Consider the following 23,413-nt stretch of genomic DNA (forward strand, 5'->3'; position numbering starts at 1 on the left):
AAGTGGAGAAGTTGATCAGAAGTTGAAAAATTTATCCATTTTCATACTTACAATAAATTTTTCCTATGATAGCGTTCTTGCTCATTTTTATCTATGATAAGGTTTTCATGTTTTTTTTTTTTTTTAATTAAATAATTACTCTTTTGAATGTCCTGCAAATCATGGCTTATTTTATGTAAACAATGGATCAACAAAAATATTATGACATTATGTATGTAGATTTGTATGATTTGTTTTATTTATAATTAATGATGCATGAATGTAGGAATATTAAAAATAATTGATGAAAACTGATGTTAAGAGAACATTACGGGAACATTGAAAACGTTAGGGGAACATTCTACAAACCTAAAAACAACATTCTATTTCCGTACGTAAAATTTTCTTATCTAACCAAAAACAAACCTTAAAAATGTATATTCTGGGACGAAAAAACTAATGTTCCCAGAATGTTCTGGGAACCAAAAATTGTTAGCTGGGTTCTGATATATTTACAATTTTAACATAGTTTTATGCATTGGACGAGCGTAACTCGTGTAACATGTTGCATCTTAGAAATTGCAGAGTGGGAACAGGCAATTCGTGTGATACCACTCCATCTTATCAAAACTCTCGGATATATCAGCTAAAATGAAAAAGCGTAAAATCAGACATTTTGTCATGGTTAAAGCCACCAGACCTCAAGAGGAATAATGCTAGTTCTGACACATCGGATTCATCTAATAAGGAATATGATGCAGCTGCCAACACCTCCTTTGTCGATTCTGAAATTCACAGAACTAGCCAGAATGCTAGCACGAGTAAAAAAACAGCTACGAAGCGGTACAATTCAGATTACCACAGTTTAGGAGAAGAACCTGACGCCGCAGTGCGACACTGCAGCAACATTTGACAAGAAAACATGCCACTTTGAAGTACAAAATCACTCGAGTTTTCAGAGGAAATTGAACATGTTGAATCAAAGCAAAGCCACAAGTAACATAACTATAGTGCTGTGAAAAAGTATTTGATTTCTTCTGTTTTTGTGTCTCTCATACTAAATAGTTTTAGATCTTCAAACAAAATACAAAAAAACAAAGGAAACCTGAGCAAATCCACAATACAGTTAAAAAAAGATTTATTCAAGCAAAAAAAGTTATCCAACACCTGTAACCAATGTGAAAAACTAACTGCCTCCTTAAACTTAAAATCTGGTTGTGCCAACTTTAGCAGAATAACTGCAACTAAAGATGCACTAATGTATTGGCCAATAAAGGCAATTTTTCACGCTATTGTAGCTTAAAAACATCTGATGATCAGGGCTGATTATATCCTGTCAATCAAAAGATGGAGGGAAAACTCATTGAATTCGTGCTGTGTGTAACGATGTCTCATCCATGGAATTACTTTAAATTGGGTGACAATGACGACAAAATTGCAGTTTGTAAGCGCTGCCCGGCATGTTAATGAATGAGTGCTTTTACACCGGAAACTGCAGCAGTGAAGCGGGAGTTTCGATGTCAAGTCAAAAAATGTTTTTTTGCCCCTCTGTTCGCACTGAATTAAAGCACCAGTACACGGTTGAAAGATTTAAAGGAGTTGGCAAAACAGGTACATATTGCACAGAAAAATATATTTGTAGAGTAGTATGTTTTATATCCGGTTAATGTTAATATGAGTTAAAATCATAAAAAAAAAGTTTATATTACGTTTGATGTTCAATGATGAAGTAGAAATGCTTTTGTTTGTGGTGAGTGAAGGTGAGCCTAACAAGGGTTTTTTTTTTGTTTGTTTTTTTTTTTGTTTAAGTTAAGAAGTCTTAATTTAATCCTCAGAATTTAGTTAATGTGTTAATGTTAATTTGTTTTCTGTTTATGAGAACAGTTACTGTGAAACAACTTGTTGAAATAGAGAATAACGTTTTTATTTGCATTTCCTTCAGAATTGTGGAAGTAATTATTATTAATTTAAAAGAAGGCATAAAAGGCAGCACCACCAAACTATTGGTATTGGCATCGGTCGAGATCACTCTGAATAATCGCTATCGGCTGAGAAATTTACCATCGGTGCATCTCTAACTGAAACCAAACCCATCTGATAACCAGAGAGCAGTCTTTCACTTATTTCTAGGAATATGCTTTGGATTATTGTCTTGCTGCATACACCAGTTGCACTTGAGTTTCAACTTATAGACTAAAGACTGGATATTCTCCTTTAAGACTGTCTGATAGAGAACAGAATTCATGTTTCCCTCAATTACTGCAAGTTGCCCAGGCCCTGAAGCAGCAAAGCAGCCCCACACCTTTACACTGGCACCACCATCATTGACAGTAGGTATGATGTTCTTTTTGTGGAATTCTGTGTTTGGGTAATTAGTAACTATGGGGGCAAATACATTTTCACACAGGTCCAGTTAGTATTGGATAACTTTTTGCTTCAATAAATAACAATTTATTTTTGTTTATTTATTTTGTTTCAATTTCTGAGACAATTTAATATCAGATCAAAACAGAAGAAATCAGAAATATACAGAAGAAGAAAAATACTTTGTTTCACAGCACTGTATAGTGTCCAAAGCGCAAGAAGCATCATACTCTGCAAGCCTGCTAATTGCTAAAGCAGGTAAGCCTCACAATTTGCTTACACTTTGTATACCTCTCGCAAAAGAGATTACTCGTATTATGTGTGGTGAGAAAACAGCAAAACAGCTTGATCTTATACCCTTTTCACTAACAGGATCATCCAATATGGCAGATGATTCCAGGAGTACACTAATCGAGCGCATTAAGATTAGCAGGTGCTTTTCACTGCAGTCAGATGAAACTAATGATGTAACAGATTTGGCCAGTTTGCTTGTTTACATTTGTTACGAGTTTGACAGCGAATCACATGAGGACCTTTTGTTTTCTAAGCCTCTGTTAGCACATATTTGAGCTTCTGAATGGTTTTATTAAAGAAAATGGAATTGACTTCAAGAAATGCTGGAGTTTGTACAGACAATGCCAGATTGACAGTGGTACAACCGAACAGTTTAAAGAAGTTGCCCCATATGTAAAGTGGATCCACTCCAGTATCCATTGTGAGACCTTGGCAGTTAAGAAAATGCTTATGGATTTAAAATCTGTGCTAGATTCTGCTATCAAAGTTGTGAAATTGATTAAATCTCGACCCATGAATTCACATCTGTTTCGTGTGCTCTGTAATGAAATGGGCAGTGAACAGCTTTTGCTACATACTGAAGCGAGATGGTTTTCAAGAGGCAAAGTGCTCACACGGCTCTATGTAGGTCACTTCAAGTTGCAGATATTTTGACATCAGCTACAGTCTCCTCTAGCAAGTCTGTCTGAGGATCCAGCGTGGCTGGAAAAATTAGCATATTTGATAGATGTATTCTCACGTTTGTATGAGCTAAATTTGGTGCTACAAAGGCTCAGTTTCAATGTTAAGGTGCATGATAAAATCACCACCATGAAGAAAAAGCTGCAGCTTTGCATCAATAAAGTCAGAGCAAGCAATGTCTGTATTCCCAGCTCTAGAAACCTTTGCCACTGAAATTTTATTGTAATTGTAATTTGTGTGTAAAAGAGTAGCTGGATTGCTCTGGTCCCTTTAATTTTTGCAACGTTTGTATTTGTTGAAAAAGTAAGAAATTCACAGAAAAAGAACAGCAATAAAATAATTATACAAAATAAGAAACTTTTCAGACCAAGTACCACAGTAGCATAATAAAATTAAAATGTGTGAGAGCCACTGATCTAACTTCAGTTCACAAAAGAGTTTATAGCATCTGGCTGGGCACCACCTAAGCTTTCCGTGTACAAACATCCTTGATGTTCTCATAAAACAAAACCATAATAATACCTGTATAAAATTTTAGCTAATGTTAATCTGATTCCTAAATAATCTTCTTAATAAATACTCTGTTCAGATTACAATTTGCTAATTTGCTAGCTATGTTGCTAGGTGAATCATCCATTTTTTTAAACAAACACCAAAGTCACTGAAAAATTATGTATATTTACAAATTTGCAGCCAACATTTCAAACTGGAGGACTATAAAAGAGATTTGAAAGTGGAGTTACTGGGTCTTCCACCAAAGATGATACTAAAGAAATGGTGATTCTGTCTTTATTTAGAATGAAATGGAGAACATAGAAGCTCCATGGCTGGAAAAAAAATTGTGGTTAAGCCAGCCGCTCTTCCTGAGGACATGGTTAAATTTAAATGTAAATTTTCAGGGCGCAGCTTTTAGTTGCTTAGTGGTAATAACGCCTTAAGTGGTAAACCAGTGTCCTCCAGCTCCTACACAACCAATGCAAATTAACTGTCTACAAAACAATCATTTTAAATAAATAAGTAACACAACCAACACACAACAATTATCTAAAGAGATAATCTAACGAGAGTATCTAAAGAGATGCTATCAAGTATTAAGCTAAAGGAAATTTAATTTACTAAAATCATAATTTAAGAAACTATTATTATTATAATTTTATTATGAGCTAAATATATGAAAAGATTGTATTGTTTGTGCTGAGTAAATATTAATGAATTTGTTAAGTATAGGATAAATAGTAAGTAAGTAAATGTTATTTATATAGCACATTTAAACACAGCAAAGCTGACCAAAGTGCTGAACAGAGTAGGAAAAAGTTAAATAGAAAACAGAATAAAACCAAATAGAGACGGACAATAAACAAGAGTAAAATTAGATTCAAATGCAAGAAGAAGAGATACAATTCAGCCTCTTTTTAAAAATTATAATAGAAGGTGCAAGGCAGATATCCAGTGGCAATTGATTGAGGGACAGCGACTGAAAAAGCTCCATCACCCTTAGTTTTTAAATGGAATCAAGGGACATACAAAGGAAACCCTTCAAAAGATCTTAAAAATCTGCTAGATGAATGTGGAAAAATATATTTGTGATAAGAAGGAGCTTGATCAATTAGAGTTTTAAAGACAAACAACAGAATCTTTAACTGGATCTTAAAATGGACCAGGAGCGATGCTAAAATTGGGGTGACGTGATCATATTTCTTTGCCCTGGTCAACAGCATTGCAGCTGCATTTTGAACCATCTGAAGATAAGCAAGAGATGACTGAGGAAGACCCAAGTACAATGAATGACAATCTAAAAGTGATCTGATAAAAGCATGAATAACTGATTTTAATAACTGTAATTGATAAAAACTATTCTTAATGACTGAATTTATTTGCTTGTTTAAGCATAATTCTGAGTCCAGGATGATACCAAAGTTCTTAACCTGGGAAGAAACTGAGGGGAAATGATTGCCAAGCTGATTAATGATTAAGTTATTTCATTTTAGTCTTCAATAAATCCTTTATGGAATATACTGGTAATGGAATATATTGTATTACTGAATGGACTTTTATTTTGATGGGGAGGTACTGATTTGGAAAAAAAAAAAATAAAAAATGTGTGCACTGGGAAGGGGGCAGCAGGGAGGAAAGTTGGAAAATAGAAAATATGTAAGGAGGAAAGTATTAAAGAAGAGCTCGTCATAGTGTCTTTGGATTTTATTTGGGAAATAATCCCCATAACACCCACAGATGACTATTACATTACAAAAATTATTAAAGCGCACCTATTATGGTTTTTCAAACATTACCTTTCATGTATATAGCTGTTTGTGAACGTAAAAAGACTAAAATTTAAAAAATCAAAGCACACAACAAATGGACTTATTGACTCCCAAAAGAAAGAATCGATTCTGAACAGCTGAAACGAGTCATTAGCAATTCCAGACTTACTTCCTGTACTAACCTACACTGGTTGGTAACAAAAAAAACCCCGCCTTCATTGGCTGCTCGCGAACAGCATGTACTTTAACCCGCCCTCAAACACTACAGTTGAGGTTGCATCCTGAAAGAGTTAGGTTCATGTCTAGAAGACGTTGTTTTCTGTACTGCAAAAGCAAAACCACTTTGCATGGACTCCCAAAGGATGAGGATGTAAAGCGTCAGTGGTTAGAATTAATTTAAAAATGATACCACAGCAGTTCAACTCCGACCTTCGCCAGTGCACAGCTGTTAGCCTGTTAGCTGTTAACCTCTGCTAACCGGCTAACTCATGTTACTGTCAAACTGCATATAAACTGACCACTGAGAAACGTCCTGTTTTAGTCGTGCTTGTGATGGTGGTTCGGGTTGATCTTTCAATGTACCACTACCGGACTCTGGCTGAAATTGAAGTTGGATACTGGCATAAAGTTGGCTTGACAATGGACATTCAATATTCGCAGATATTCTTAAATTAAGGGACAGTATCTAAAGTTACATATGACGTCAGTATAAATGTTTCTAACTTCAAGGGCACTTGAAGAGAATGACTTACGTTCATAAAACCAACTGTATAGTATTCATGAAGGAGTCAGCTATGATGCACACCTTTTAGATTTTTGATATTTAATAAAATAAATTATCAAATCATGTGTAAAATTTGCCATGTACAGCCCCAATACCAGAAAAGTTGGAGTGCTGTGTAAAACGTAAATAAAAACAGAATGCAGTGATTTGGAAATCCCATAAGTTATTCACAATAAAGCTTAGAAAACATATCAAACGTTTAAACTTAGGAAAATTTACCATTTTAAGGAAAAAATGTTACACAATTTTGAATTTGCTGGCCGCAACACGTCTAAAAAAATTTGGGGCGGGAGTAACAAAAGTCTGGAAAGTAAGTGTTACTAAAAAGAAACAGCTGGAGCAACATTTTGCAACTAGGCTAATTGGCAAAACGTCACCAACATGATTAGGTATAAAAAGAGAATCTTAGAGAGGCTCTCAGAACCTAAGAAGTAAAGATGGGCAGAGGTTCACCAATCTGTGAAAAAACTGCATCTACAAATTTTGGAACAATTTCAGAATAATGATCCTCAATGTAAATATCATCATATACAATACATATCATCAAAAGCTTTCGTGAATCTGGAGAAATCACTGTGCGCAAGGGACAAGGGTGACAACATTGCATACCTGTGATCTTCGGGCCCTAAGGTGGCACTGCATTAAAAACAGGCATGATTCTGTAATGGAAATCACTGCATGAGGTCAGAAAAACCTCCAGAACTCACTGTCTGTGAACACAGTTGGCCATGCCATCCACAAACACTGGTTAAAATCCTACCATGCAAAAAAGAAATATGTGAAAATGATCCAGAAATGCCATCATCTTCTCTGGGCCAAGGCTCATTTAAAATGGACTGAGGCAAAGTGGAAAACTGTTCTGTGGTCAGATGAACTGTAACTTGAAATTCTTTTTGTTAACCATGGGTGCCGTGTCCTCTAAAGAGGATTAAAGAGGAGAGGGACTATCCGGCTTTTTTTTGGCAGCGCTCGGTTCAAAAGTCTGCACCTCTGATGGTATGCGGGTGCATTAGTGGCAATAGAATGGACATCTGGTAAGGCGCTGACAATGCTGAAAGGTATATACAGGTTTTAGAGCAACATATGCTTCCATCCAGATTACATCTTTTTCAGGGAAGGCCTTGCATATTTCAGCAAGAAAACTTACTGCATCTATTACAACAGCATGGCTTCATAATAGAAGAGTTTGGGTGCTGAACTAGCCTGCCTGCAGTCCAGGCCTTTCACCAATTGAAAACATTTGACGCATCATGGAATGAAAAACAAAACACAGAAGGCCCAGGACTGTTGAGCAACTAGAATCCTGTATCAGACTCAAATGGGACAACCTTCCTCTCCCAAAACTCCAGCAACTGGTCTCCTAATTCCCAGATGTATACTGATTGCTGTTAAAAGAAAAGGAGATTCTAAACAGAGGTAAACATGGCCCTGTTCCAACTCTGAGATTTGTTGCTGCCATCATATTTAAAATGACCTTATTTTGCCCTTAAAATGGTACATTTCCTCACTTTAAACATCTGATATGTTCTATATGCACTATGTTGATTAAAATATGGGTTTATGAGATTTGTAAAACATTGCATTATGTTTTTATTTATATTTTACGCAGTGTCCCAACTATTTTGAAGTTGGGGTTGTATTTCACTACCGAATGGGCTCATACACAAAATATATCATAATTTATAGCTCAAAATCATTTGAAGAGAATGACTTACAGTAACAAATACTGTAAAAAGTATGACTTTAATGATAAAAAAGTAACAAAGTGAAAAAGAATGACTTACAGTAACAAATACTGTAAAAAAAAAAAAAAAAAAAGTAAAAAAGTAAAGTGTTCATCTAGGTGTCAAGTATGATGCACACCTTTCAGATTTTTTCTATTTTTACCCTGCATGAACCAAAAAAACCTATACAAACTAACATTTTTGGTAACTGAGTGCAATTTTTTGAAAACTGTATAGGGAACTTGTCACGTAAATGGAAGTTTAGGATGGATGCAAGTGCAGATAAAAGCTTTATTATAGACGAGATAGGTAGACAAATCCAAAACGTGAGACGTAGGTATGCTCAAACAGGCAAATGGTCAGGCGATCGGCGAACGGGCATAAACAAGGCAAAACAGAATCGAAAAACAAGGACGAGAACAGGATCAAAACCATGGCATGGATCAAGGAACAAAGGCTTAGCATGGTGATAACACTTAGTACCTCGCCCTTGGCTTGAGAGGCTGTCACGTCGACCTAGGACAGGAATTTGGCTTGAGAGGCCATCTCATTGACTTCGGACAGGAACTTGTTGTGCTTTCTGAGGTTCAGGTGTGGGGTGGTCTCGTCCACACCACAGACCGATTATATGATATCCCCAGCCTGGCTTGAATGCGGAGCTATGGCTACTGCACAGCCAGTGGGAGAAACGAAGCTCAAGGTGGAAGCGATGCTGCCCATGAAGCTAGAGGGGGAGCGACGCTCTCCACAAGGTCCGAGGGGGGAGCGAAGTTCTCCACGAGGCCAGTGGGGGGAGCGAGTTTCTCCACAAGGCCAGTGGAGGGAGCAATGTCCTCCATGGAGTAGGAAAGGGGGGCAACATGCAGCGCGAAGCAAAGAAATTGATAATACTTCAACGCACTGTGGTTGCAGCTGAATTTTTTGAGGTGGCCTCGTCTGGAGATGAGGTCGCCACGTTGACCTCCGGCTGGAGCTCAGCAGGTGAGACTGCATCGTGGATCTCAAGCTGGAGCTCTGCACTTGCTCTCTTGTGGAGCCGTTTGTGGGTACACCAGCTTCTTTTAAAACATTCCTGGGAGCAGAAATATTATCCGCGTTGTCTTGTAATTGGGAACAGGTGTGTCTAATCATTTCTCAAGAGAAGGTGACGTGGCAGCATGTAGCTTTGGGAGTTGTAGTTGTCCGCCATGTTTGTAGTTCGTGGTGCATTTTGGGAGAGTCACTGGTTTGCCGAAACTTGACAGAACTGCGTACAGTTTAATTTATTCAAGTACATGTTTAGACAGATTGTGGATGGGAGCCAAAGGAATTCAAAATTATCCACATGAGCAGCATTTCCAGTCAACCTTTTGAGCCCTGTTGAAGTGCTTCTCTGATAAAGAAAGGTATGCCACATGGAACCACGTGTAGTGTTGACATTCACTCTGAAAAGATAATAATAATAATAATAATAATAATAATAATATCAAATTGCTCAGTAATCAATTAGTTTCTCTCATTCTCTACACACAGTTCCCTATACAGTTTTCAAAGATGTCGATTGAGTCAACAAGGCAGTTATCTGGTGGCCAGCTGACAGACATAAAATACACAACAAACATCTTTGAAATATTAAAACATTTGTGTATCATCCGTACTTTTAATTTTTCAATAATAGGACTTTTTTGTTGTTGAAAATGATCAATTCCAATACGGGTCATTTTGAACCCCCTTTATGCATTCATGTAAGTTGTTTGGTTTATGCACTGTAGTGTTAAATATAAAAAATGAAAAGGTGTGAGTTATAGCTGACACTTAGATGAACACCTTACAGTTGGTTTTGTGAGTGCAAGTCATTCCCTTCAAATGCTATTGAGCTTTAAATTATGGAACATTTTGTGTATGAGCCCATACGGTATAAAAACATCTCAAGATTTAGAAATGATTTGACAGTTTATTTGAATAAATATCAAACATCTAAAAAGGTGTGCATCATACCTGACAACTACATGAACACTTTTCAGTTGGTTTTATTACTGCAAGTCATTCCTTTCAAATGCTATTGAAGTTAGAAACGTGTGTACCAATATTGTATGTAACTTTAGAAATGGTCCCTTAATTTGTGAATCTCGAACGTCCAATGTCAAGCCAACTTTATGCTAGTGATATAGTTGTATATGTGTACAGCCAGTGCACAGCTGTTATCTTTTAGAATCTGCTAACCAGCTGACAGACATTTTTTCAGACAGAGCTGAAACTCAGATATGGTAGTGGGCATTTCCTTTTCGACACATGCTGTAAGACCAATCACAACAGACTGGGACATCTGACCAATCAGAGGAGAATAGGCTCTCTGAAAGGAGGAGATTAAAATGAATCCTTTAGAATGGATCCTTGAACAAGTCGTTTTTGACACTGGGAAAAATGTAATGCTACAATTTAAATTATGAGCAAATTATAGTGTTTTTTGACCTTGGATGCATGTAAATCTACTGAATGAGACCTTCACAACAAAATTAGGCACGTTTCAAAACCATAATATCTGCGCTTTAAATAATAAATTATTACCACCACCACCACCACCACCACCATCATCATCATCAGGTGGCCAAGCACTGAAGATGCGTAGGCACCCTATTATTCTGTCATCCAATTCTTCTTCTGGCAAGGGTGTCTATGGCAGCCCGTAGAACCGTCTGGTTAAAATGTTATGAAATTTGGCACACTGATTGGGGAGGGTCTAAGGAACAGTCTGACCAAATTTGGGCCAAGTGCTGCCAACATTCTAGCACCACCATCAGGTCAAATTTGGGCCTAATTTGGAAGTACATTTACAGTCAGAACTTTTGTACCGCATGTCCAAAATTTAAAAGTCAGGCATCCCTAGATTCCCTGAGTCAAGATGAGTTCATGACGTGAACTTCTGCCTAATTAGATTTTCTGTCAGCTTGGATTTGGTCAAAAACTATTCTTTTGCTACTCCTCCTAAAAAATTTGGCTAATCATCACTAAATTTGGCAGACGTTATCTTGTGAGTAAGCTTTGCAAAAGGTATAAAATGGTTTTTGAATACTCCAAATGGTTTGTCCATAATGGGCCAACAAATCTGACAGCATATGTACATTCAGTGTGCCCTGAATGTACCCAAGACATTTTGTGACTGTGCCACCTTGTGGAGGCTTTACAAGAACTGGAACAACATTTGTCCTTACATCATTTGAAGAGTTTGTGCTAAATTCCCAAGTTCTTTTTTCCTCGAATTCACTGGGGTATGCTGAAGTGAACACACACCAAGATCTGAAATTCAAGTGTACCCCCTGTCGATCATCTTGGATTTTGTCATAAAATGTTTTTTTTTTCAGTACTCCTCCTACAAACTATGTCCAATCAACACCAAATTTGGCATACATACATAATTTTCAAACCAACTGGACAAAAGTTATCAAAAGAATGTTGATATTCCAAATGGTCTGACTATATTGTGCCAACAAAGCCAAACAGGATGTGAAGCTGTAACTAAGCAACAACCTTGCACATTGACACAGAACTTAGTAGGCACCTACAGGACCATGCGCTGAGGCTATGCAACAAATCTTGTGGCAGTGCCACATACTGGTCAAAAGTTACTAAAACATGTACTTCATCTTATCATTGAAATTATATAGTCCATGCTTAAAATAGTGATCAATTAATGTTACTTTAGAATTTTGAAGAAGTAATTGCTCTTCAAAGTCACAATATCTGTCAATATAATTGAGCCAGGACATTTCAAATTGGTAGACAATCAAACCCTTGAAAATCAGTTCACAGTGACCTACTCTATGCTCACAATAAAGATCAATTACTTTTACTATATAATTTTAAAGTAACTGCTCTTCAAAGTCAAAAGTCCTGGATGTGTCAATATAATTGAGCCAGGAGGCTATTTTGATTTATTATAAAATGGACACTTCGAACTGGTAGATGATCAACCCCATGCAGTTTAGTTCACAGTGAGCTAATCTATGCTCAGAATAAAAATTAATAAAATTTACTGCAGATGTAATTGCCATTATAAACTGCAAGATTTGTCAATTTGAATAGAGCCAGGATGCTATTGTAATTAATTATAAAATGGACAATTCATTTGGTAGATGATTAAACCCAGTCACATTATTTGGCTACACTATGCAAAAAAAAAAAAAGGTTAAATTTCACTCTAGAACGTTACTGTATTTTGCCTTTAATTTAAAAAAAAAAGGCAATTGAATTAAGCCAAGTTTAATTTATTATAAAATGCTCACTTCAAACTTTTAACTATGGTCTAATAGGGGATTCACAGTGGTGTATTGGGTAGCATTGGTACCTTACAGCACCAGGTTGCTCAGGTTTGATCCGGAGTTTGGGTTATTTTCTTCTGAGAGTTTCACATGCTCATGTGGTTTGCTGGTTGTCTCCCACTGTCTTAAAACTTACAGGTAAGGTGGCTTGCCTATGCTAAATTCAGTCAACCTTTTCTTATCTCAAGGTATATTGTTTCTGAAACCCCTAACACCACTCATATTGACATGACAAATCCTCTCTGATGTGTCCTATCAGAAGATTTTTGTTTGTTTGTTTCTCATTAATTTCAGCATTACAACATTGACTATTGGTTAAGACTTAATTCATAATACGTAAATACTTAAAAAAAGGTACCTGTACTCATTAAGCCCATGTGCACTTTAAGCCCAGTTTCAACTTAAGACAAAAAAAAAAGTAAAAAAAAAAAAAAAAAAAAAAAAAAAACAACAATGCTTTGTGCTATTCATTATTTTAACTAACTCAGCTATTTGTTATCTCCATGTGATTTTTTTTTTTTTTTAAAGCACACCAATCACATTTGCCAATGTTGAGTAAGCCCTACCTGTGTGCATACAGTCTTGGGGGGACTAAGATTCAGATATCATCACTTTTCTGCTATTTTCAGTCAGTTCTTTGGTAAGTATGTTTACATTATGTAAAATGAGATGTTAATGTTTTGATTCTTGTTCATTAGGGTTTGTTACTTTAACAATTTATGCTGTTTCCATCATATGGAAAATAAGTTTTATTTATAAGTTTAGCACAGAACAAATCTCAGAGTCAAACCATTAGCTTAATTTAGAGAGATACACTACCAGAGAATTAAACATGTCAAGTCTATACACTGAATATTTTCTGATTCATTTTACTTCATGTGAGTTTTGGAGAGATTAATATTTTAAAAAAGCATCCCAACCAGAGTGAACACAAGTTAATAATGTGGGCAAAATATTAAAATTACTATGATGCTTAGTCCACATTATATTTAGGATTATATAAATATAAGTTTTACTTAGAAAGGAACACATTTTTTCCCCACTATTAGTGACTGTGGAATCATTAAGCCTGGTATGCTCCATTTAAACCCACCTAAAATGAGAAGACCCCCTAATTTTGATAAATTTTCATTTTACTCGTGTGATGGTAATTCTTTGTGTTCTTTTACCTTACTGACCTAATTTACAACTTTATTTAGATAGGCCTACATACATTATGAACTATGCACTATTTAGAACAATTTAGCTATATTGAATATAGGCATTGGCTAATGTGAATTATCTTTTGTTTTCAGTGAGAAAAATATAAATAAAGAAAAAAAGTGTGTGTGTGTATATATATATATATATATATATATATATATATATATATATATATATATATATATATATATATATATATACACAAAAATTTTACAGTAAAATGAATTCATCTTGGTGAGTATAGAGTAGGTTACAATGAATGCTCATTACGTCGATCATGATCTGCAATTTCTGACTCTGTTTTTTGACCTATTAAGAAGATCGATCAGTGGTTGTCTTGTGATCAATCCCAAGACAACCACTTATCGATCTTCTTAATAGTCAGAAATTACCCAATGTGGCAGTGGGGGTGTGGTCGAGCGGTAGCTGTGGACAGAAAGGAGGTAGGTAGAACAGGCATGTAACACGAGATCACGTTCACCTGTGTCTTATTACCGGCAGTCTACATATTTGTCCCCATTTGTGCTTTCAGTGACTCCGGTAACCAGAGAGTGAGAGATAGTTTGCGAGACATGCGTGCACACACGCCAAAAAGCATGAACTTGAACCTGACGGCACGAAAGTTGCAAGTTCGGGATGGATCCGTTTCCTGTCTTTGTGGTGGTGTTTATTGTTGGGTTTATGAAAGTGCGCTGAAAGCATTGACTGAATAAACGCAAGCCTGGAGCTCAGTTAAAATTCCACCTGTCTCCCGAGTCTTCCTCCACGCCCTCTCTCACTGGGGTTCTACACACAAATAATTTAAAAACACATCTCACTTTTATTTTCTATTCATAGGCCTTATGATTTATAAAAGATGCTTTGCCAATGCTCTGCCATCAAACACTTTTGAGCATATGCTTGTGAGACTATAAATTTACCATAACAACCGATAGCAAGTACAGCAGCTGTTCAGCTGTTCACCCACCAATCAAAATGGCAGACAAAGTAGAAGCAGGTAGGGGGGAAAAAAAACATTTTCACTCAGAATGGGAAGAACATTTTTTTCTTGACAATGGTTAATTCAAAATGTGTCAAATTTGGCAAAAACAAATAAAACATGAAAACAAATCTCTCAAAATAATCTCTCAAACTTCAAATTTAGAGTAGACATGCATGTTTTACATGGTGGATCTCAACATAGTAATAAAATGAAAAAGTAGATCTTTTGTCATAGAAGTGTGAGCAACCCTGGTCTACCCATTTGAAATGTCCATTTTATATTGAAATCAAAATAGCCTCCTGATTCAATTATATTGACAAATCCAGTGACTTTGAAGAACAATTACTTTAAATTCTACAGTAAAATTAATTCATCTTTATTTTGAGCATAGAGTACTTCACTGTGAACTGACGAGTGAGTTTAATTGTCTACCAATTTGAAATGTCCCTTTTATAATGAATCCAAATAGGCTCCTGACTCATTGATATTGCCAGATCTTGTAAATTTGAAGAGCAATTACTTTAAAATACTACAGTAAAATGAATTGTATTGAAATCTTTATTGTGAGCATAGAGTAGGTTAATCTGACCTGATATAATGGGGTTTGATCATCTTCCAATTGAAATGTCCATTTTATAATGGATTAAAACGTGCCTCCTAGCACTATTATATCGACAGATCATGTGACTGAAGTGCAAGTACTTTAAAATTCTACAGTAAAATTAATTGATCTTTATTGTGAGCATAAAATAGAATCACCGAGCTGATGAGTGGGTTTTAGACTTGAAATGTCCCTTTAACTGTAAGATGAAGTAATATTAATATTTTGGTGTGAGATACTTCCTCTGCTAAATGAACCATGTACACTTTTAAAAATTTTATTTTATGGTTAGATAATAATAATAATAATAATAATAATAATAATAATAATAATAAGTTTTCTTAAAATATGTTTTTAGTATTTTTTTTTTATTTGGATTAATGCTTTATAGCCACTCTCTGACGCTCGTTTTCTGCTTTTGGCGTTATTACAACTAAGTGTCTAAAAGCCGTGTCCCTAAAAGTTAAATGTGACTAGCTTTACCACACAAAGAGTGGCTTAACCACACCGGAAAAAAGTAGCTGAACTGAGGTAGTCAAACTAGCTAATCTCTGCTAGCAAATGCTTGTCTTCATGCACGTAGCTACTAGTAAAATGGGTAGAAACTTCATTAACACAAATGCAAATAATCATGTAACACTGCTAGCTAACATTATCATAGCTACTTATGTTGTCGCTAACTTCAGTTATTTGAGTGTAATTTTGAAATACTACAGTTACTCTCTGTCTATCTCCTGTTGCTCCTATCGCTTGCGCAATTCTTTATATTATGGCTTGGACATGTAGGGTCAGTGGTCACTGTGTAACAGTAACTCAAAAACAAAATCCTCATCCTCAGTCATTACTGTTGCTTGGGTAATCATTTCGCTCTACTGCAAGAATTTACTTACAAAGCAAAGTGATTGGTTATTAGCAGTAGCCAGCTAGCAATCTGGGTTCTTTGAATATATCATTAGTGTTGCCTCCCATTCCTAAATGTCCACCATAACCATTGTAGTTTCTAAAATTTTGCATCCACCTCCAAGAGACATCAAACAGTATTCATGTAAGTATTCAAACAAGGAAATCTCGCTACAGACCCCACTGAGTCATCGCTGCCGGACGTGAGTAGGCATGTTTACAACAGCTCTTAACGGCTCAATTTTAGATTTTGACCAGAGTGTCCCTTTAAATATATTTTATTTACCTCGAGTAAATAGGCAAGCACCAGTATTTCTTTTGGTCTCCAAAAACCTGGGCAAAATTTTTGTAGTAGCCCAGAGTAAAGCCATTTTTATCAGCACCGTTTCTGAACACTGGGGCTCTGAAAGCCTCTGTCAGGAGAAGAGAGAAAGCAGATATCAGTAACTGTACCACTCCCATTTCACTTAACACACATAACGAAATGTATTAAAAATGTAGAATGCAACTCACATTATCCACTACAAATAAAACTGTACATCGTCTCAACACTGACCCAAACCAGCTTGAAACTTACTTTACGTAACCCGACCTTAATTTATGCTCTTCCCACATAACAAACAGCTATAACTAAAGTTATAAAATAGGCTGACCAAAATAGAAGACAAACAGGATACAAAAAGATTTCAATATTAATTGAAAACAGTGAACGAAATAGTGAAATTACAAGATTAAACACAGTCCTCTATGGAAGTATTGGAAGGACAAGGCCAATTCTAATGTTTTTGCTATACACATAAGACTGTGGGTTTGAGATAAAATTTTTTTTTTAAAAATTAACAGACGATAAATCAAAATTTCAGCTTTAATTTCTTGATATTTACATCTAGATGTACTGCACTACTTAGAACATGCCAACTTTTATTTGAACCCACCCAGTTTTCAAGTGATCAAAAAAAAAATATTGAACATGTGACCGACAGGTGTTTCTTATTGCCCAGGTGTGCCCTGTTAGATTGATTGCTTAAACAATTGATAGCTTTGAATTTTAACTCTCGGGTTGCACAAGAGGTTCAGATCAGAGAGCTGTCTAGGGAGAAAAGCAAACCATTTTGAAGCTGAGAAAAGAGGTAAAATCAAATCCAACAATTTGTAATGCCCTGAAAAAGAAAGAAGCCACTGGTGTACTAAAAACCAGACATTGGACAGGTTGGCCAAGGAATACAACGGCATACAACAGAAATATAGAGGCCATACCCACAAGATGCAAACCCCTCATCAGAAGTAAGAATCGAAAGGTCAGATTAGAATTCGCAAAGAAATACAGTGATGGGCCACAAAAGTTCTAGACCCAAGATTAACCTCAACCAAAGTGTGGAGAAAGAAAGGATCTGCTTGTGATCCAAAATATACAAGCTCATCAGCCAAGCACAGTGGAGGTAGTGGACTAACTCCTACATGGGCTAGCACGGCTGCTTCTGGAACAGGCTCACTAAGCTTTATTGTTGATGTAACTCGTGATGGTAGCAAGAGAATGAATTCAGAAGTCTAGAGAAACATTCTGTCTACCAATTTATAGAGAAATGCATCCAAATATAATTTGAGGGGAACTTCGTTGTGCAACAAGACAATGACCAAAAACACACTGCAAACACAACAAAGGACTTCATGGGGGGGGGGGGGAGTGGAAGGTATTAGACTGGCCAAATCAATCACCAGACCTTAAACCAATCGAGTGTCCAATTCACCTCCTGAATAGGAGACTGAAGGAAGAAACCCCCTAAAACAAAGAACTGAAAGAAGCTGCAGTACAAGCCAGGAAAAGGCGGCAACATTTTGGGGATCAGTGGGTTGCCAGCTTGATGCAGTTATTGCAACCAAGGGATATGCAAGCGAATATTAAAGTGTTATTTACTTTAAGTCCATCTGTTCCAATACATTTTCTCATGTAAAAATTGGGAGGTCCGTCACCAAAGGTGCCATGTTCAAAAAATTTTTTTTAAATACCTCTAGATGTAACTATCAGCAAATAAAAACTGAAATTCTGATCCATCATCTCATACCTAAATGCCTAAAGTGCATAGTAAAAACAAAAGAATTGGCCTAGCTGTTCCAATACTTTCAGCAGGGACTGTAACTGAGTTATGAACAACCAGCCATACTAAGTGGTCAGAGACCGACTGAATTACATTATTGTTTTAAAAAGCAAAAATAAATAAATAAATAAATAAATAAATAAAACACTTTAGTATAGGTCAAACTGTATGGGTTACCTATAGTGGTCCTGTTCTTGGCCACGAGCCAGATATGGTAGCTGAACAGTGAGAGGATGCTGATGAAGAACATGGCCGCCAAAAAGAAGAGGAACAGCACGTGGAACTTAGCATGAGTGTCTGGCAGCTGATTCTGTTTTCCAAGAAATGAGGGACACTTTTTAAATATTTCATAATGAGCATTGATCTACATTACATGCAACCTGAGTGGTTTTACTGACTGATGGATGAATGAATGATGAAAATCTATATTTCCTCCTGGATCAAAAGCTTTTCTAAAACACGTAAAGATAGATAGATAGATAAATAAAGATCGCTACTACATATTTATCCAAGGTGCTAAAAGGCTCATAAAAAATGCTGATGAAGATAAACAATCACCATCCACTTTATTAGGAACACCAGTACAACTGCACATTCATGCAATTATCTAGTCATCCAATCATGTGGCAGCAGTGCAATGCAAAAATCATGCAGATACAAGTCAAGAGCTTCAGGTAATGTTCACTGTGTGTGATCTTGATCGAGGCAAGGTTGGTGGTAGCAAATGAGCTGGTTTGAGTATTTAAGATAGAAGTGACAGTTCTGAGGGTGGAAACGCATTCATGTGAGAGGTCAGAGGAAAATGGCCAGACTGATTCGAGCTGCAGGAAGGATATAGAAACTCAATCACTCTTTACAACCATGCTGAGCAGAAAAACATCTCAGCATGCACAAAACAAACATCAACCTTGAGGTGAGGTATCCACATGATTTTGTGTTGTGCTGCTGCCACATGATTGGCTGATTGGATAACTTGCTAAATGAGCAGGTGTACTGGTGTTATTGTTAAAATGACCAGTGACTGTGTATCACTGTGATCTTCATTAAATCTGCATATAATGTATTTTCATAAGCAGACCTCATTTGAATTACTTCCACAAAAGTATCAACTGCAAGAAAATAATTGCTGAGTCAGCTAATTAGATCTAAATACATCTAACACAATCACTAATAGGATAAGAAAACAATACATAAATATAACTGCTAGCAGCTACTCAGGGGCCAAACACTACATAGCACCACCTTGGGGTCAAGGTGGTCAGAATAGCTTTTTATGTCAATACAATGTATCACTGCAGAGATATGACCTCTTTTTTTGGCTAATGTCTGCCACATTCCATTGTAGATTTCAAAAGCAATACATTACATCAAACGTGACAGTCTCCAAGAAATAACACGAAAAAAAATCATAATTTTATATCCAACGGTTGAGTTATGCACACTTTTTGATTATTTCACAGACTGAAATCTATGCATTGTTTTTGTAGTATTCTAGCACGAAAGGCTTTGTATGCTTTGCACAACATGGTAGGCATCAACATTTTCCCCCAACTTGGCATGGGTCTACAAGCATTTATGATACACTGTTGGATTCAGTTTGATGATTAAAGGTCTTTTTTTAAAAAAAATATGAATTTGTGGATTCATATGTGCGTTTTCAAAATATGACCTCACTTCCTGCTTTACACCTTCACTGTCAAATTTCTTTGCATGCTATGGGAAAACAGTTTCAAATATCCAAAAACTCTTGTATAACATTTGTGCAGCTTGGTCTGAAGATGATCGCAGACAAAAGTCGTGAGGATTGGACAAAAATTGAAAGCTGTCAAGAGGTTTAAGAAATTTCAAAATTGCTAATAAATAATATACAAAGGTAGTCACGAAATTTTTACATCAACTGACTTTAGAAGCTTCCTCGGAATCAGGAAAAATAAGAATCATGATGGCAAACCAAACACTTCAAAAGGTGCAGTCAAATGAAACAAAGACTAATATGGTCTCTCAAGACATCATACTTTGTGTGTGTGCCACATTTAGTGCGAAAGTCAAAACATTTCTGAGATTAGGTTAGGTTCACCTTTATTGTCATTGTCAGAGTATGAGTACAGAAGCAATGAAATGCAGTTAGCATTCAACCAGTAGTGCAAATAGCAAATAATTTAAATGAAATAAATAGGGTTATGGTGCAATAAGTTAAGTGTATAGGTAAAGATAAACAGTATGATGCATACCAATAATGCAAATAGAAATTAGGTTCAATGAAATAAATAGGAATTATGGTGCAATAGGTTGACCAATATAACCAGTATACAGAGAGAAACAGCATGATGCATGCAATATGACAGACACATAGAGTGGATTACAGTAAATGCAAATAGCAATAATGTGGAAATAACAGCCTGATATAAATAACTGTATGATAGTGAAGTGCAAGTACAATGTACAACACAGTATAGTACGGTGTCTACTGCTAATGATCAATTATTAGATGAAGGCTAAAAGCTGAGTTCAGCATTAGTACAGCTGAAGGGAAAAAGCTATTCATTAGTATTTCTGTGCAACAACACAGGCTTCTGTAGTGTTTTCCTGATGAGAAGTATACAAACAGTCCATGGTGGGGATGGAGGTCTTCTTAATAATACCGCTCAGTCTCAGCAAGCAACGCTTCTGATTGTCCGTAATATTGGGCAGCTGTTCCAATAATGTGTTTGGCAGTTTTCACTACCTGTTATACCTTCTGGTTATACACTGTAGTTGTTGTACCATACCGTGAGGCAGTTTTTTAAGGATGCTTTCAATGGTATTGTAATAGACATTCACTATTATCTTAAGAGCAAGTTGAATTTTCCTCAGTCTCCTCAGAAAGTACAGGCACCGTTGTGCCTTTTTGAGGAGAGAGGAGGTGTTGAGGTTGACACTTTAATAGATTCTGTGGCTAATTTGGCCACAGCCAATACTACTGCTAACAGAAACAGTAAATCTTCAACAGAAACATGAAGCTGGGTAAGTTTTGTTCTACTGTGGCACACTGAAACTAGAGACTAGGCTTACACTTCTCAGAAAACATGGGCATAAACAGAGTATGGGGGGCTTACAGGCCACATCTCAAAGTTTACATGTTCAAAATGATGCCATTTCGACCCTGCCATGCTAAAATATCTGAAAGCTGGTATGCACGCCTTGTTGCTCATGGGGAACAAAAAGGTCTCAAGCGCCCATAATGTCCGCATGACGGAGTTTTCTCTACAATGATCATGTGTGGAAAACTACAAAAATGAACTTAAAATCTGCCATTGATCCAAATGCATTGAAATGTATCTGTGGGATACATTTCTCTACCATGTCAATGTTGAAATGGTCCGCAATCTTAAGGAGGAATGCACCATTGCTGCTTGCAGCTATATTTCTGTATTGAAATTTTTTGGGGTTTTTGCATGCTGCACCATAAAATGTTTTGGCATGTTACATAAGAACACTTTTGAATATTCATATAAAAAATAAATAAATAAATAAATATTTTTTAAAAACAGATCTTTTGTACAGAGTAGTCTCAAAATATTCGAGTCAAGTTTGGTGAAGACTGAACAAATATTGCTGGCTGTGAAAACCTTTTTATAAAAAAAAAAAAAAAAAAAAAAAAAAAAAAAATAATAATAATAATAATAAAAAATACAAATAAAACACACCTCAAATTCTATATGACATTCTATAAATTCAAATTCAATATTCAGAAAGAAATTTGACCCAATGGTGGTGCTAGACGCATTGAGGGGAAGAGTGCAAAATTGGTGAAATTACTTTTGGCACTATGCCCAATCAGTGTGCCAAATTTCACAACATTTACCACATGGCTCTAGGGGCTGCCATAGACTTCTAGCATAGAATAATAATAAGAATGGCATTAAAGCTGCAGTATTGAACATTTATTGGTTAAAAATGAACAAAAATCAATTATTGAGCAAGTATGTAAAAAATCAAGTGTTCAAAACAAGGTCTCCTTACCTTACCCCAATTCACAAGGGTAAGCTTATAATAACGATTTATAATTTGAGCTGTCGGGTTGGATTTCATGGGAAATGTCAGATTGAGGTGATTTGGGTGGCCTTTGATGTCACTGCACCTTTACATAGTTATGTCAGTTCCGTAAACAGAAGGAAGAAGAGCTGGCTGGCTACTATATCACACATGTCGGTGCTGAGGATGGTGGAGTGTGTAGCTTGTCCTTACAAGAGTTGCTTAGAATTTAAACATGTCATCTAGATGGCTGTTTTTGATCTGAATAGTTCTAAACACAATTATTATGGGGAATCAGCTGTTGTCAAAAACAAGAAGCCTCGAATGGCAGACGGGCTGCAGTCAAAAAGGGAAGGAAACAGCGCCTGTGCTAAAACTATACTATAAATATTGGCATGTCTTGAGAGGTGGCGATAACTCAGATCTTAAGGGACTGACGCAGAGACAGGTTTTTTTTGTTGTTGTTGCACAGGTAAGACGTTTCAGTGACTCAATAGGTAGCTAGCTAACATTAGCACACTTGTTCACTTGATTCATCTAAGTATTGAGTTTCCCCATGTTGTTTTATTTTGCTGCTATGCTCAATGTGGTAAATTGCTAGCTATGAGAGAGAGAGCATCTCGCCTCTACTCCAAGAAAACCGTATTCACTGCCACCTCCGTTGTCAAGAATTAGAGCTAATGTACAACCCATACGAATACCTCAAACCATCAGATTCGTCTGCATAGAGGAGCAGCGCTGAAGCACAACCTACATTTAAAAAATAAAAGACTCTGCACGTAACTTGAAGATTTAGGTTTCAAACAGAGATGATGAGAGAGGCAAATATTCAGTACTACAGCTTTAAAAACAAACAAACAAACAAACAAACAAACAAACAAACAACAAAAAAAAACACAGGGTTCCAGTACCTTCAGTGCTTGACCACCCAAAATAAGACTGGCCATCTGGTGTAAAATAGAGCCCTAAAAACTTTCCTACAGGAAATGACTCTTATAGAGACAGAAGACAAATCACTGAGTTTAAAACTGTGGGCTTAAAGTTTTCCTCTCTAAAATTAATCAGAATGAGTAAGTAGAACTATAGACAAAAAAAATAAATAAATAAATAAATAATAAATTTTTTTTTACAGATAATGGTTATTTCCACGATGAGACATGGTCCCTTTTAACTAGATTGTTGCTGATTTAGGCTTCAGGGTGAAACAACAATTTAAATCATAGGAGCAA

At 36.2% G+C, this 23,413-nt stretch overlaps 1 protein-coding gene across 3 annotated transcripts in view; it reads right to left on the minus strand.

The window, feature by feature from the left end:
* The window catches only part of zdhhc20a (zinc finger DHHC-type palmitoyltransferase 20a), a 53,409-nt gene that overhangs the window by 19,870 nt on the left and 10,126 nt on the right, over window positions 1-23,413 (minus strand). For 2 of the 3 annotated variants that reach the window (XM_017488999.3, XM_017489002.3), the window contains 2 exons: window positions 18,348-18,480; window positions 16,361-16,487 (listed from right to left, as the gene is read on the minus strand). In XM_017488999.3, the coding sequence (XP_017344488.1) occupies window positions 16,361-16,487; window positions 18,348-18,480 (260 nt within the window). Of the gene's footprint in view, window positions 1-8,181; window positions 9,515-16,360; window positions 16,488-18,347; window positions 18,481-23,413 lie in introns of those variants that run through there. The other variant, XM_017489001.3, reaches the window with a different exon arrangement.

The sequence above is a fragment of the Ictalurus punctatus genome, chromosome 16 (genome assembly GCF_001660625.3).
Source record: "Ictalurus punctatus breed USDA103 chromosome 16, Coco_2.0, whole genome shotgun sequence".
In the NCBI taxonomy this organism is placed as follows: domain Eukaryota; kingdom Metazoa; phylum Chordata; class Actinopteri; order Siluriformes; family Ictaluridae; genus Ictalurus; species Ictalurus punctatus.